Source organism: Leucopleurus acutus (genome assembly GCF_964270905.1).
Source record: "Leucopleurus acutus genome assembly, chromosome: 3".
Classification (NCBI taxonomy): Eukaryota; Metazoa; Chordata; class Mammalia; order Artiodactyla; family Delphinidae; genus Leucopleurus; species Leucopleurus acutus.
The window spans coordinates 100,971,636-100,989,687 of record NC_139145.1 but is presented as its reverse complement, the minus strand read 5'-3'; the positions used below and the strand labels follow the sequence as shown (position 1 = coordinate 100,989,687).

At 36.5% G+C, this 18,052-nt stretch overlaps 1 protein-coding gene across 3 annotated transcripts in view; it reads right to left on the bottom strand.

Moving 5' to 3' along the window:
• ARB2A (ARB2 cotranscriptional regulator A) overlaps positions 1-18,052 on the bottom strand; it is a 433,180-nt gene that overhangs the window by 129,115 nt on the left and 286,013 nt on the right. For all 3 annotated transcript variants that reach the window (XM_082836445.1, XM_082836443.1, XM_082836444.1), the window contains one exon: positions 11,586-11,670. In XM_082836445.1, coding sequence (XP_082692571.1) covers positions 11,586-11,670 — 85 coding nt within the window. The remainder of the gene's footprint in view (positions 1-11,585; positions 11,671-18,052) is intronic.

Below are 18,052 nucleotides of genomic sequence, written 5' to 3'. Positions count from 1 at the left end.
GTAAAAAGTCAGGGTCTTATAATAGTAGGGAAGGAAGGTGGACACTTTGAGAAGATGCACTAGCTCTTAGATAGTAGTGGGGTACCATTTAATAAAGTGAGCTGTTAGTGAACTAAGAGTTACATTTGGGTCCTGAAGGAGTTCATAAGTCCTTAACCTTCCTCTTCACCTCACCTATTTCAACGATCAACCTGTGATTAGGAACCAAGAGAATCTCTGCAATGGATAAAAGACTTTTTTCCTAGGAGACTGTGAGTTCCTTGAGGGGCAAGAGTGATATCTAGCAATCTTATTTATTTATTTTATTTTTGGCTGCGTTGGGTCTTCGTTGCTGTGCGTGGGCTTTCTCTAGTTGCAGAGAGCGGGGGCTACTCTTCGTTGCAGTGTGCGGCTTCTCACTGTGGTGGCATCTCTTGTTGCGTGGGATGCCATGTGGGATCTTCCCGGACCAGGGCTCGAACCCGTGTCCCCTGCATTGGTAGGCGGATTCTCAAACACTGCACCACCAGGGAAGCCCCTCTAGCAATCTTTAGAGTCTAAACTAGTGCCTAGTACATATTAAGTACTCAATAAATCTTTGTACAATTAAGGAATAAATATTTACAGTGAGTTTCTTACCCCAAGAGAACCAAGAATAACTCAAGTTTGAAGTAAGACATGGGATTAGGCTCTAATTTCAGGGGAAATTAATTAAGTCAACAACTAATCAATTGGTAAAAATAATTAAATTTGGATTTTCTAAAATTTAAGCTTTGCTGCCAGTGTTGATTTTATATGCTTGATATTATTTCTGAAGAAAAGCAAAACCAAGTAATGCTGAGGGATTATTCCTTCAAAAGAGAAGTGCTATAAAAATCTAAACTACAATGATTATGGAAAACTATACTTTTTACTATAAAATTCAACCTGCATATCATCTAGTTCCACAAATAGCTTTCCCACATATTGGTTATATTAAATCACTTGTATCTGTGGCCTTAAATTAACAATGTCTTATTTTAAATTTAATCACTATTCTTCTGGAAACTAAGCAGGAAAGGTGTGGCTACTTTGCCACACAAATTAAAATGGAAAGAAGACTCAATTTCTTTGAAGGCAATTTATTAAAAGGAAATTAAAAGTAAAAACTTCACTTTGCTCTTTTAAAATGTCTAGAACTAGCTAAAAACAAAAGAATCTCTAAGCCAATACTGATTTTAGAAAGTTATTAGAAAATTTCAATTTAGGGTCTCTTACAAAAGTCTCACTTATAAAGATCATTACTATACAAAGCTTAAAATGATATATATGTTTATTTGCCCAAAATTTTAAACAAGTAACTTCTATAGTACTTTAGAAATTAAGAAATTATGCAAAATAACTGAATTTTGTCAAGGATTGTACCATGAGATTATTCAAAACATGCATAAACTAGCTGGTACATGATTTCTTTATTTATTGGTATAACATATTGAATACTTGGGGTGAAATATGTATGGTTGAAGGGAATATATGATAGAGATAATATGAATGGAAATACTACTACCAGTTCTCAAAGAATATTTAGACATCATATATCAGTTAAACCAATGTCAATACCTAAAAGCTGAAGTCATTGATCAAATTATCTTTAAAATATTTTTCATTAAATAAAACTATTTTCCTTTAAAGAAGGACTATATTTTAAGAACTATGATGAGACAAAATCTTTTAAAAATATACCCCTGCTTTAAAGTGCTGATAATCAACTTAGAACATCTTAGGATTTTACAAATGGTAAATACTTGACCTATCTATGGTGCCTAATGTTCTCTTTGCATTTTCATTTCAGTAACACAGAATATTTAGTTTAGAAGTTCTGAATCACTACTAGAAAGCAATGCAGTTTCTCTGAAGGGGTATGTTTTGGGGGTATTTTTGCCAGCAGACAGATTTATCGCTGGTGACTTGATGTCTGTCTGTGACAAGACAGAGCAGGCAGGGAGGGTGTAGATGGGAGGCACATATCACACGGCTGGTCAAAGAGAAGTGAAGGGCAGTGGACCCAGGCAAACCACACAGGTCAGGAAGGGGCAGGCAGAGATGGTGGGCTGGGGGAGATGTGATTCCATAGGCTGCAGGACAAAGAGTCTCTAGGTGGGGGACAATGAAGCCAGGGAGACACAGAAGACAAAAATTATAAGAAAAGAACCACACATAGAGACTAAACGAGATGACAGAGGGAGAGTCGGAGAGCAATATACAGACCCAGGGAGAGCCATCCAGAGCACTGACCCAGACAGCCAACAGAGGAAAGGAGAAAAAGAGGACAAGTGAAGCACAGACAGCCATGGAAGGGGAGATCAATACTTAATATCTGTTTAAAAAGAATGAAGATCTCTGTCTTAGGAATCACTGGTCCCAACTTACTTTTCTAACAACTAGGGACATAGCACTAAGAGCCATGAGACACTGCTATAGGGACTGTAAAAATAATATCTCTCACAAATTAACGCATAACTTAAACAATTTTCAAGTACAAATATAAATTCATATTATTTGGTTATTTATCCGAAAGCATTCCAAAATAATTAAAAACTTTTTATCTTTAAAGGGAAAAGTTAGCTCAGTAAAAGGAGAGTTGCCACCTTTACTGCCAAATTCTTTGACGAATTTTTCACAAATTGGTTCAGAAAGCTGTAAAAAACATGGTGGCTATTTTTAATTTTTTTTTAAAGTGAGATTTCTGGAGTGAGACTACTTTTCACTGTGATTACTGGAAAACTGGAAAAGTCAAAAATCACAGGATAATATTGGACCTGATTAAGTATATATATATAATCAGGGCAAATACTGGTGATCTACATAAATATTATTCGTATAGTTAGATTATTTTAAATGAGTATTTGATCAGTTATTTCCCCAAAGTGCCTGATTCCAGCTAATTACAATGAATAATTCGCTGAAAACACAAGAATTTCTAGTGGTCAACTTTCAGAACACTCATCCGTAATATTAACTAATAATTATAAGGTAGCACAGAACAATGAATAGGGAGACTAACCTATGAATAACAGCTACAGTAATGAACAAAAACTGCCTGAAAAGTGCTATTTAGTTAATGAAAACACCACTTAAAGAATTAGAATGTATACCCTTTGAATGGAAGAAAGAGGAGTGCTAGAATTCTTGAGCAGTACATGTAGTCAAAAGTGGTACAGTATCATATATGCTAAGATGTCTTAAATTTTAAAGTTTGTTTACAAGGCAAAGTATAGATTTTCAATTACCTAATTAATTTGAGCTATGTCTAAAAACATACTAGACAACTCAATTTGTCTACACATTCTGAATGAAACATTTTTCATTGGTATCTTTAGAAGGAAGTGATTATTCACTAATAAAGAAAAGATATAACTCCTTAGTGTCATTTCCTCAAGATATGTTTTCAGCAATAAAGTGAAGTAAATATTTAGCAAATATTCAGTATTTTAGTCAGTGTAAACAGTCAGTCTGGATTATTTAAGCAAAGAAAAATTAGGGTTCCATTAATGGCCCCTTTCTATATCCAGAATAAGACAGGATCATCTAAATACAGTAAGTTTTCAAGTTTAATTCTTATCTCCTAAGATATCTACCTTGGTTCTTTTTTTCCCCCTTTTTCTTTTCTTCTTTTTTTTTTAACCATTTATACTGTTAATTTTCTAAATTTTACACAGATTTACATCAAGTGTTCTAAGTAAGCTGAAATAAAAAAGAAAAAGCTATCTCAAGCCATGAGAAAGGCAAGAAAAACTGAGATGGATACAAGTTTGGGGAGGGAATATATTGACAGGAATCAGAGATCTAGACTGCATAGTTTTAATGAATCTAGGTTCATGTATTTCCTTAATGGTAGATGGAAAGAGCTTTCTATCCTGTGTGCCTGGTACAAAAGGGTCACAGGTATGTGAAAATACTCATCCTCTCACCCTTCAGGTCAGCCAGGAGGGGCTCTGTCCATTCAATTCTGGACATAAGCAACCTTCTCTTATGTCAAGGTTGCTTATGTCCAGAGTGCCATACAAATGTTATACTTTTCTGTACGTGTTGCTTAAGGAAGAGTGGAATAACTTTAATAACTTTCTGGTGACTATGCTTTACGGTTACCATAAACCTTAGAGGACTGGTAAAGTGGATCCGATGAGAAGGTCAGGTTTTCAAGAACCCAGAACAAGAGACTGCAGGGAGAACATAAGGGCGAAGATTTCAGACCTAAGTAGATACCCTGAAGTCTAGGAAAAGGATCTCTAAAGTCAGATAGGCAAATATGTACTGTCTTTACCAGTGGGAAACAGGAGAAGATCAGGACTAGAAGGAATGTCCTAGAAGTGTCATCTTCTCAGAGAGGCCTTCCCTGGCCACCTTCCTAAAAATTCGAATCTGTCCCTCCACATACACACACTTCAGGTCCTTTCTTTTGTTTTCTATTTCCTACCAATGACCACTATCTAACATACTACACATATACTCTCCTTACTTATCTTGTTTATTACTGTCTGTATCTTCTACTAGAATGTAAGCTCCACGTTGGGACCATTATCTGCTGTAATTCACTGCTATGTCCCTGGCATCTGCAGCAATGTCTGGTCCACACTGAATTCTTGTTGAATGAATGCATGCAGACTGAAAGCATATACCCAGACAGGCAGGGAGGGAGCACATTTGGATGGGGCTGAAAGTATGTGGGCCTGAGCAGCAGTACTTATCCACACCTAGGCCCAGTTAGAACCCACCTGGCAAAGAGTGGACTGTCAGTCATAGGCCAGCCGAAGCAAGCTGTGTCCAGACTTGTAAGAAGTCAGAAGATATCAGTGCTCTATAACCTTGTCTGCTTTCAAACATTTATATTTTGCTTTCCTTTCACCCAGAAGAATGTCTGCTCATACACAGTTAAAAATTATATTTGCTATTTTGGGGAAGCAACACACCACATAAGATCATTTCTAATTTCATCTTTACTGCTACCCTAGTTTCTTTCAGCTTTGTCTCTTGATTTCTATGTCCTACTGAACATTTTTCTTTTGACTATTAGTCTTCCTTTTGATTTCTCCATTATATTTTCTGTCTTTCTGTGACTATGGTTTTATGACCCTTACCCATGTCACAGAGAACATAGGAAAACATGAATAACTAAGTTATTTGTTGTTTAAAAATAGAATTGGAGACAAGAAAATGGAAGGGAAAATATTTCTGCAAATGCTTTTTCCATTTCTACAGGATTAAAATAATCAATAATCGCTTTTAAATAAATGACAGTTTTAAATTCTAAAATGACTAATGAGAATATATAGTGCCACATTACATTTTCACAGTGCCTTCCTCTTGATGAACTTAAAATATCCCTCCAGATACTAAAAAATTGTCCTTGTAACATTTCATAACACTTCTATAAGTGAGGCAGATATTTGCTGTTGCCATTTTATAATAAACATAAACAACCAAAATGTGGGCTATACAATAAACATATATCCTATTAACCTATTATATGTTTCTCTGAATAACATGTTTTCAATGCGCCGATTTTCACTAGTACGAAATACCATTAAAATAAAGAAGTGGGGGAACCAGTCACTTGGCACGTATTCAAGATCTCTCAAATATCCACTGTTCACTATATGTTATAATAACTGAAAAGTCAGACTTCATTTTAAGTACAATATAAGATATAATGCTGACAATTCTTAAGTGTGGAGTTGTCAAGTATTACATTTGCTTTCAAAAGAAAAATAAAAACAATGTGACTGTACTGAAAATAATTATCAGTGTATTTTAAGTACAATTAAAAAATTTTATTATACCTGCTTTTAAAATATATATGCACAGGTAAACAACATTCATAAAATAGAGCTTTTATGAGCATTAGATCTATTTTGGGGGTAAAGGGAAACATATTTAGTAATAAAGGAAAAAATTCAATATTAAATGAGTATGTATTTTTACAGGCAATTTCATTGCTTTGACCATGAAACGTCTAGTCAAAAGATAAAAAGCAAAGTATAACAAGAAAAAAAACTTCGTAATTTAGAAATCTGGAAAAAAAAAAAGCCTTCACTAAATTGAACAGATAGTCTGGACATCCATTACTAACCTGTGGTCAGTACACATGGAAAATTTCAAATAATCTTAACAGTTTAAATTATAGTAACAGGGTTATTAATCAGAGAATTTCAAGTCTTTCAAAGGTACTTAAACAACATTTGCCATTTCTACTTGAATTTCCTGCCATCACCTCAACTATCATTATCTCAATTAAGTAGGTCATAAAACAATTTCATCATTTCTTGCCCATAATTGATTTCCCCTTCCAGCTCCCCTGTACTTCTGGTAATGACATTTTCATTATCCCAGTTACTTTTCATCGGAGCTTATCATTGTCTTCTCCCTCTCCTTAGCTTCCACATTCAATCTGTTTATCATCAAGGAGTGTAGATTCTTCCCAAGTCATATTTGTTACAGCTCTCCTATCCTCTCTGTTCCCACTGCCACCACTCCAATTCACACCATCAACCACATATACTGGCTTTATTGTCACATCCTGCTGAGTCTACTGCGTCCGGCTTCTTGCTCCTGTTTTTTATTCATTTACTAAATTAATCTTCTTTAAAATTCCATTTTTATCACATCATAATAATGTTGATCATGTCATAAAAAATGTTCAACATTTTTTTAGGACTCTGAGGGAAATCGCTGATTTTGATTGAAAACCTGTTCAGTTTTTATAAGTAGGTATGGAAAATGCTGGGGGTACTGGGCCTAACTGTTCTCTCAATTGATGCAACCTAGTGTTGATGCCAGATTCAAAAGGAGCAAACTACCCACTGGCAGAGGGCCAGGAAACAGTTTTTTTTGGGGAAAAAAGTCATTATAAGCTATTGTTCACTGCTATGTCCCCAGCTTCCAGAACAGCATCTGGAACATAATAATTGCTCAATAAATATTTGAGGAATAAATGGATGCAGGTTTCCCCTACTATCTGAAAGTAGAGTAACTCCTGTGAAACCTTTCGTAAGCCAAAATGATGTAAAGTGAAGAAGCAACTACCTTAGGGCACTCTTGCTAGTGGATGCCCAAAATAAATCGAGATAAGGCACAGAGGTTTACATGCACAGTTAAGCTATGGCAACTTGATGTTGAGATGCAGAGTGTAGTTCCCAGAGAAGGAGCTTAGTGGTGCCACTCTTGCAGCTCAGGGTACTTGCTGCCTCTATAATGGCTCCCTGAAAACAAATGCTGAATGCTATTTTTGCTTTCACCTTTCTTCCTAAAAGCAAAAATCCTCTTTGGATTTCCTTCTGTTAATGAAAACAGGTACTAATGCAGGTCTTTCATAAAAGTGAAGTGGCATAAAGTAAGCTTTCATAAAGTGGGGGACAACTGTGTATGCTGCGGAGTGTACATGAAATCTCCTTTTGATTTAAGCCAAATTTGTTGGAATAAACACCCACAGGAAATAGAAGGTTACAGAAAGTAGCAAGTTCTGTTCTACGAAAAATTTGGTAAGAGAAGAGCTGAATAGTATAAGCTTAAGTATAAGCTCAGAGAAGAGCTAACAACTTAGTATAGGATCAAATGAGTGTGATAAAGAAGAAACAATATCTTATCTTCAGTAAACTGTACCACAAAGTCTAATGAGGTAGTAGAAGAGAAAGGGTGGAAATAAATTGTCTTCAAAGAGCATTTTAATGCCTTTTTTTGAAAGAGTTGCTCTTAAACCCTAAGGTATCAGAGAAAAGAAGAACCTTACAAAGCTTTAGTCTCAAAAAAGGTTAAGGTTTCTTTCTGCTTAGGCTTGAGCGACCACCAGAGTTGAAGTAAGCCTGTTGTATTAATTATCTACTGCTGTGGAACAAGTCGTCTCCAAAATTCACAGCTTAAAACAAAACACATTTATCAGTCCCAGCACCTGAGGGTCCTGGATCTGAGTGTGGCTTAGCTGGATGACTGGCTCAGGGCCTCTCACAAGGCCACAGTCAAGGTGTTGGCTGAGGTTGCAGTCATCTCAAGGCTCAACTGGGAGGGGATCCTTTTCCAAGGTCACTCTCGTGGCTGTTGGCAGCCTTCAGATCCTCACTGGCTCTCAGCAAGAGACACCGATTCCTTACCACATAGGCCTCTGCATGAGCAGCTCACAACATGGCAGCTGGCTTCCATCAGAGGGAGCAAGCAAGAGGACAAGCAATAGCCTGAGATCTGCCAGCATTCACTGGTATTACCATGCTCCCCACTATCCTTAAGCAGCAGGCTTGATAGGATGGTGGAATGACTTTTTGAACAGTTACAGTGCCTGGTTAGGTGACAACACCTTGTAGAGCTGAGACAATGTCCTCCCAGGTGCATTATGTGCTCTACATCAGCCTTTAATACACTGTGATGTTTCTCCCAGATCTAGGAATGAGGAGTAGAAATGGGGCTGGATTCTCTTCTCATTACCCTTAGTAATCTACTAGCAAAACTACTGCTTCCCATTTCCATGACTTTAGGCTCTGTTGGTCTAAAGGTTCCATACGGAGGAATGCTTCCATGAGGTGTCACAACCATTCCACTGAACTGAAAGCTGAAACTGCCATCTTGCCACTTTGGAATCCTTATACCACTGGATTAACAAGCAACAGAGATTGTTACTATATTGGCTAGGGTGATTGATCCTGATTACTAAGGAAAAATTGAGTTGCTACTACACAATGGGGGTAAATAGGAGTGTTTGTAGTGCAGGAAATTCTCTAGGTCATCTGTTAATGTTTTCTGTGATTCGTGCCAATAGAAAACTACAATAATGTAAGTCAGGCAGGACTGCTAACAGCCCTGACCCTTCAGAAATGAAGATACAGGTCATCCCACCAGGCAAGAGACCATGACCAGTTGAGGTGTTTGCTGAAAGCAAAGAGAATATGGAATGAAGGTAGTTACACATACCAGCTACAACTACATGACCAGTTGCAAAAATAAGGAATGTAATAGTTATGAGTATTTCCTCATTTTGATATGAATATATATACTAAATATTTTTGTTTTCTTCTCTCTTATTCCCTTAACATCTCATGTAAGATGTGTCAATAGTAATTAGCTTTATCTCTCAGTATTTAAACTACAGGATACCAAAGATGAGAAGAATGAACTATCAGCCAAGGACAAAAAATGGGCTTTGTATCCTCCTTTTTAGTGTGTTTTCGATTGTACACGGGATAGTTGTATCATGTTAGGTGGAAGCAAGACTTCATTAATGTCTTTGTTTGGAGATTTTCTGGTTTAAGGAGATGTATATGAGTGCCAAGTTGACAAGGGGTGAACTGTGGAGGCTCTGTAATGTGGCAATTTGGCTAGGTTGAACTACATTTCCCAGAATTCCTTTTCAATCTGTGTGTCTCTAGTTAGAATGGTACAAAAGGGAGACTTCTGTGGGAAATTTGGAGAGTTAAAGTCAAGCAGCAACAATTTCAAGCTCACACATGTTGTTTACCTGCTGGTTCACTTGGTGGCACAAGGCAGTGGTTACCAGGACAAAGGGCACTGGCTTCTACAGGACACCCACACCACCAAGGACAGAAGCCACAAGAACTGACATGGGTTTAAGTCCATCTTCATGGGCTCCAGCTCATGCTTATGGGTTCCAGCTCATTCTTGCTCTCCACCCCTTTACATAACATCTTCCCTTAACAACGTCTGCTCTGTAGACTCAGCTCCAGCATTGCTTGCCAAGTCGACATTCTTATAGAGACTGCGTAACCAGCTCTGATCAAATCCCAGGTCAAATCTCTGTAATAAATCCTTTACTATATATAGTCAATCCTCATTATTTGTGAATTCCATATTTCTGAATTCACATACTTATTAAAATTTATTTGTAAACCCCCAAATCAATACTCATGGTGCTTTTGTGGTCATTTGTGGATATGCACATGTGCAGCATGGTAAAAAATTTGAGTTGCTCAACACACACATTCCTAACTAAGGTGAAACAAGGCCATGCTTCGCCTTCTTGTTCCAGTTCTTGTACTGTAAACAAGTGTCCTTTTCGCAGACTATTTAGTGCCATGTTTTTCACATTTTTGTGCTTTTGTTGGTGATTTTGTTCTCTGAAATGGCGTCCAAGTATAGTGCTGAAGTGTTAAGACAGTGATGTGTCTTATGGAGAAAATAAGTCCCATTAGGGCATGAGTTACAGTGCTGTTGACTGTGAATTCAATGTTAGTGAATCAACAATATATATTAAATAAGGCGTCTTTAAACTGAAACACTCATAAAACAAAGTTATATATTGATAGGTCAATGAAAATGTGACCAGAAGCTTGCAGGAACCTAACCCTGTATTTTCCCTAGGAGTGATGATTCAGTATTCACTAATTCAGTGTTCTCAGAGACTTTATAGAACATAATCACTGATAATAAAGACAATATATTGTAATTAATGTACACCACACACACACACACACACACACACACACACACACACACACACACACACACTGTAGCATATATATCACCTAGTAGTCTGTTGCTCTGACTGATCCCTGATTGACAGACCTGAAAGGTTTAGTTATAATGATAGTGAAGCTCAGTTCAAGTTTAGGTATTAATGATGGTGAAATTTAATTATTATAATAGTTCTTTACCTAGTAGTTGAACTGTTCTCCAAATTATTTCCTTCAAATATGTAAACATGTATCCAACTTTGCTTAGCGATTAGCTATCTCTTATGGTTGTTATATGAGGTAGTTCATGTTCAAAACTTCTACTCATTCTCTGGCATCTATGACCAAAGCAAACCCATTTCTGTTCTGTAACATAACCAGACACCACTGCTCAGTTTGTGTTTACTATCAAAATTGTGAAAGTCAAAATCAGAAAGTAATGAAAAATGTCACTCTTTCCTCTTACCTAGAGATTAGAGACTAAAGTAACCCACCTTTTAGGATGGAAATCAATGCCACTCTTCAACTGTCTGGAGCTCGCCTGCTTCCTCAGGCGCTCACCCCGCTACCTCTTTTCTTTCAGTGGACAGGCCAGTCTTGTCTTTGCCCCCTATGAGTATCTTCCGATCCGTTCCAGCCCTTACTCCTTATACTGCTCTGCTTCTTTTGCCTAGAATACCACCCTGCATGTCCTCCTATAATCCAAGTCCTATCTAACACACAAGGTCCAGCCAAAATCTTTTACATGAAAAACTTCTCTAGACTCTAGGCCACAGCAATGTCTCTTCTCTGAACTCACAGTCTTGACTGCCTATTGGATCACTGAATTGGTAATCAATCAGAGACAAATACTTTGAGATCCTGTACAGCGATCCAGTCCTTGTCCTAATTTTCAATTTATGTACATCTAATCTCCCTAAGCTTCAACAGCAACTGTCTAAATTACTCTCACGTTGTTTCACGTATTCATCTTTACAGAGTTGGATGGTAAGCCTCTTCAGCTACTTAATGCACTTCTGGTAGTAGGTCAGACCCATGCTGTATGTTACCAATAATTCATTCAAAGATTCAAGGCAGAACAACATGCTTAATTCACAAAATAGAATTCCACATTTCATTAGCATATTTTTTCACCTTAATAAAAAGCACTCTATACATCTCTCATCAAACACATACCTGCTGAGACTCGGGGACAGTCAGGCAGCATGGACTCCACTGATGTGTCTAACGGTTCTGAGCTAGAGACCCAATTACAACAGTTCTGCAATGTAATAGAGACAATGTTCTGTTGAAACATAATTTAAGGCAAGACCAACTTGTTAGGCTGTAGAGATTAATTTATCCTATACAATCAACCACTATAAGTATACTCTATTTTCCATACTCTGTAAAAAATTCTCTTATGTAAATAGTCAGTAATTATTCATGACCAATATGACTGTGGAAAAGAGTTCATCTTCTACAATTCAGCAAGTTATCTGTCCTGATATTAAGAAGACATGTAACCTTCTGTGAACTATGATGCAATATACTCATAAGAGAAGGCTAGGATTTTAATTAAAGGAAATTGAAAAGGGTATCTATTTTTAACTTTTAGATGGAAATAAATATTAATTTGAACATGTGAAAGAATAGTGATATTTTAAAACTATATTCTTTGTCTTTGTAATACTAGAGGAAATAAATTTTGCAATTACTCCTCAAAATCTGGCCCATATAAATATACTATCATTTAATTTTTACTTCAACTTGGTTCAATGAAGGCTGTATCAAACAGTTCAAAAGAAACACAACCTGGTGAATTGTAGCTGTGTGTCTGAGGACACAAAGGCTTCAATATTAAGAATAAACCTCTAAGATAATGATGATTTACAACTCAGACAGATGAAATAAAAATAATCTATATTCCTTCCACACATTTTAAGTGTGTATTTGAAGTCTGGCTTTAAAAATGTGATTAACCTCATATGGCTTTAAAAAAATTTCCAACATATACACGTGCACACACACACACACACACACACACACACACACACACGCAGACAGACACACACACAAACACAATGAATTTCCAGACAGATTTTCTTTTAAAAGAAATCATCCTATCAATCATATTGGAAAAATCGCTGATTGCTATTCTGGTAAACAAGCATGTATTGTGCATTTTTAGATGCTTGCTGTCCTGGTTGTGCACCATGGAATCCGTCCTCACTGTGGAAAGATCCTTGACTGGTAGATCAAGTGTCTTATTGTATTTCCTTAATTCATTCTGTCTGGAAGAAGATGTCAGCTGTGTTGCAGTGAGGAGAGAATTTCAAAGGCCCCAGTCCCCACCAATAAAGGCCGAGGAATGGCTTTTGAATAGATTTGTCAAGGCAACCCTACTGTTCTGGGACCAGGGAGAGCAGGAATAACATAAAGGAAGGGTTGCTGTATGAGATTAGAAAGTGAAGTTCACAAAGCATGGCAGATTTTTGTAAGAAACAGTAGATCAATGAAACTATTGAACTGTGCGGAAAAAAAAAACACATGAAAACAAACACAACATCTAGTAATGTTCTTAACTGCTTTGCTTTCTCTCTTTTTACATTTAAAATGGATAAAATATTACTATCTTCATGTATTATAAAAGCTTGAGTGTTTAAAGTGGATATGTATTCTATAATTTTCACTCCTAATCTTAATTAGCAGCTGAATGCAAAATTATACAATGTAAGGGAGAAGAAATTATAAAAGAAATAGGGTTTTAGAAGATATTTCGTACATTTGAAATAAATAAAATTAATATTACTATTGATAGAATACCACCTCAGAGAGTTCTAGATAATGCAGAAGATTAGCACACAATTAGCCAGCTTTTATATACAGTGTGACACTTGCTTGTAAGAAATGAGTATTCTCCAAAGCAGTGTCAAGATATGTAAATGGATGATTTGTTTTATCATTCATCACAATCCCTAATAAATTCAAAAATCATGACTTCTATAGGTACTAAAAATAGGTTTCCAATGATACAGGGAGATAGCTTCAATGAAGAATGACTTTCTCTTTCTCTCTCTTTTTCTTAAACAATTTAGTCTTTTCAATGACAGCAATTAGCTCTACCGACAGACAGGCAGCGATTAGGTATATATTTTAATTATTATTCATCCTAGTAGTACCTCCAAATCTGATGAAAGTCGGCTATTACCCAGGTGATATGTCAGTCTTAATACTGTTCACTTACACTTCACATATGTAAAACTATGTCTTATAGGATATTTCCAGTATTAGTAACAGTGATGGTACATTATAGTATTAAGGCGATTAGTCATTTTCTAACTCATCATTGACATTAAAAGCTGAACAAAATGGATTTTATCCAGGTCATCTTTAACTCAAACATTTAAAACAAAATACAGGTTTACATTTTATGATCCTGAAATTTCAGTTTTTATCTAGGCACATGTTTAGGCTTTGATCTCTCATAAAAGTAGGGTAGAAAACAAACATCCTATAATTAAAGTAAATGTGTCCAAAAGTTCTCTGCAATGACAAGGTACTGGTATAGAATTGTAAAGGTTTGATACTATAAGTTGACGCATACGTATGGTGTGTGCATGTTTGTGTGACATTTCTATCCCACTGGGAAAAATATAGAGAGAAAAGGACAAAACAAGCTAAAAATATGTTTGCCATATGATAGAGTATAATGAAACAAAATAATGTAAACAAACTGGGAAATATATGTGAAGAAGGAAATATGAGAAAGACATACGGCCATTACATATGAATTCAATCTATCTGAAATTCCATCTTATCAAATGGAACCCCCTTGTCTGAGATGTGTTTTTATAGTTTAGAAACCAAATCTCTTTTCACTGTTTTTCTAATACTTATTTTATCCCTCTTCTCAATGCCCCAATGTGCACCCTATCCCAGTTCTTCAGTTGAGATGAACACTAGCTAAGTGTCTTGGATGACGACAGAAGCAGCCCACTAGGAAGGCCCTATCTAAACCCAGATCATGCTGGAGTGTGTTCCCAGACCTCAGAGATCTTATTCTCAGTTGCCCTGAGCAGACAACAAGGCATGCTGGACTAGAGGTACCAACAGAGCCATGCTTGAGCCTCAGATGCAGCCCCGCCTCATCCCGACCAACAAGCAGAGAGAAAGAAGCCCTTGGCCAGAGCCAGCAGATTGGGATGGATCCTGTAACTACAATTTCTCTGGGTCTGAGGGAATAAGAGAAAAAATGGCAATACAGTGAGTGTCTTAAAGTTAAGTGTTTTCAACTTTAAAGGTCTTTTACTCTGAAATTATGACTTTAAAATTAAAATTAAAACTTTAGGTTTTTGTGGTTGTAAATTGCCTTCTTCGTGAAATCCAAAAGTTTGGGAGCTGTTAGTATAAACTAGAAGTGCCTATAGGCCAAAACAGTGCTGAGTGACTATTTAAACCAAGGTTGACAATATTTCAGTGTAGATATGAAATGAATCAAAACATTTTATAAAAACTTTACAACTTAATATATTATATTTAAAGAGAAAAGTGGGTACTAGGCATTCCTGTGCAAGATATTTGGAAGTATTTGGAGATGCATGTTGCCCTGGTTGAGCGTAGACTTTTACTCATTTTTATGAGTTATAAATCATCAGTGTCTAGAGGTTGATGCTTAATATGGAAGGCATTTTGTCCTCCTCAGACAAGAACAACTACTACTTATCAGGTTGTGTTTCCAGGACTGACACTCAGAACTGAATGGTGATGGCTAAGGGTTCATGACTATCATGTAGAACCATACATCTGGCTTGGCTGGAGACTTTCAGAGGCCAGGGGTATGTCAGGAAATGACATTCACCCACTCAGCCATTATTTTTTTTAATAAAAACTATATATTTAAGTACAACATGATGATTTAATATACATATACATAGTGAAATAACTACAGTCAAGCCAATTAACATGTTCTCCTTTACACAGCTAGCATTTTTCAGTGTGTGTGGTGAAAGAGCCTGAAATCCATTCTCTTAGCAAATTTCCAGTATTCAAAACAGTATTATTAAATATAGTCATCATGCTGTACATTAGGTCTCTAGACTTGTGCATTCTATACCACTGCAATCTTTGACCAACATCTCCCTGTTTCCCCACCTTCCTGACACTGGTAACCACGATCCTACTCTCTGCTTCTGTATACTCGACTTTCTAAGATTCCACATATAAGTGATATCGTGTAGTATTTTTCCTTCTGTGTCTAGCTTATTTCACTTAGCATAATATCCTTCTTAGGTTAAGTGGGTTCATCCTTGTTCACTCAGACTTTACAGGCCTGGAGCCTGAGGTAAGAAGTTCCTTTCAGGAGCTGCCTTTGGTTACTTTCTACCTCTTCTCATGAGGCTGGCTTAGTATGTATGCTCGGTCTTTTGGTTGGGAGTATATTTCGCTTGGAATCATTGCCATAGTAGCCCTCTTTGACCTTCTTTCTTTAAAAGAAATTGTTATTTTAAAGTTATACAATTAATACAAGAATACAGTACTTAACCTTCTTTCACTGTGCTAATTTTAAAAAATCAGCTTTCTATAGTAAATGAATACTTAACATCAGCAACTTTACCATATTAATTTAAACATGTTTGTAAAATAACAAACAGCTTTACTAATTTGTAGTACAACAAGAATGACTAGGCAATTTGTACCATTATCTTACTTCCACATTTTAAAGCAGTGTTTGGTGAAATAATGGAGCCAATCTGGTGAAATAATGGAGCCAATCATCAAGAGGCCAAAAGCACTGAGGCTTCATCTACAACCAGACTGGTGTTTTTAGGGATAACGTGCCAGTTCAGCTGAGGTGTTTTTCTTGGCGGGGATATCTGCAAACTCTCTCAGTTTTTGAGCTGACTGTAAATGGAGCTGGAGTCAGCGAGGTGGTAGGGCAGTGGGCGGTGGAGGGCACAAAGGTTGCCCTGCCACGGCTTCTCCCAACACCTGTGCTCAAGACAACTGCCCTTTCTAATCGCTGAATCCAGGCTTGCTTGCTCTTCAGTATTTCACAGAGTCTTGCAGAGTGCACAGGGACTGAAAAGGAGAAAGAAGAGGGGACGCTGTTTCATCCTGAGTGTTGGGAGATCCTGGACTCTAACCTTGCTAAACCACACTGAATTCTCCACTAGGGGATCACACATTTAGGTGAGTTCCTGCAAGGATATCTGAAAGATATCCCTTTTTTTGCTCTTGTTTCAGTGGAGAGCTCTGAGCAGGGATGATTTCAAAGCCCCATCAACAATGATCTAATCATTTTTATCTCTGGGATCTTACAGTGTTTTCTACAATAATACAGTTGATTTCTTTATGTAGTACCATTTGGTTTTCAAGGGGTTTTCCTCTTGGTTATCACCTTTGATTCTCACAATAATTCATGAAATAGATGAAATCGGAATTATTATGTCTAGTTCACAATTATGAAACAGGCCCAGAAAGGCAGAGTGGCTTTCTAAAGACAGTAAGCCTTGGCAGAGTACCTGGTAGACCCAGGGAGTTCACGCTAGCTCCTTAATTACTGTTTTACCTAGTGAGTGACTAAGCCAGCATCATTATCAATACTCAGTTCTCCTAACTCCTTGTTCTGAATTACTTCTCTTTTGTAAGATATTTTGAATATGCAAATCATTCATGAAACAAAAGGAGAACAGTGTTCATCTATCTTATATTATTTGGCGTGAAAAGGTAACAATACTAATAGCTGTGATTTACTGAACTTCTTTAAAGTGCCAACAACTGTGCTGTTTCTTTACATGCATTTTTTCCCAGCCATGTTTATAAGATAGGTATTATATTTTATAGATGAGAAAATTGAATCTCAAAGATATTAAGAAACTTGCCCAGGACTACACAGCTAGGTAAACGATTGACCTGGGGTTTGAATTTTGGTACGTCATAACACAAAACTCTTCACGCTTCTTTATGCCTAAGGCATAATCAAGGGGATTGAAAGAACTAGGTCATTTATCAAATTTTATAAAATTTTCAAAAATTTTATAAAAGCTATGTCTGCAAAAAATTATTGACAGCTTTGACAAAATTAAGATAAATTCAATTACTGCCTATTTCAGTCAGATGAAAAAATGCACAGATTAATATATGCTGATTTTTAGGGGATGCCTAATCCAATCTTAGAAATACTTAAAAAGTAAATCTAAATAAATTCTGTTATATTTGTCACCTGGAATGAGACATGAAGAACTCGCAATCAAAAAACATGATAAACAGGGATGCTTCTTGTTTGGGATAAGCCCTAAATTCTATATTGGCTGTGTGTGGGGGAAAAAGGTACCAACAGATCATTTATAAACCTTACTAGTTATATAATACTGGGAGCTGTTTATGTATCCATTTGGACCGATAAACTGCATAAGAAAGTATAGTCATAAAATACACAAAATTTCTCTTGGAATAATTTAGGTCCTTGGTAATGAAAATTAAGGATGTAGCTAAATTGTGCAAGGAGAAAGGAGAAAAGCAATGTGGTCAGAAAACACCTGGGTGTTAGAATAGATTAAAAAAAAACTACCTTTATATGTTCATTATGAGGAGTAAAAATATTTTGGACTTCTGCATGATGAAAATACTTTTTCTAATGGAGAATAACAACAGTGAAAACA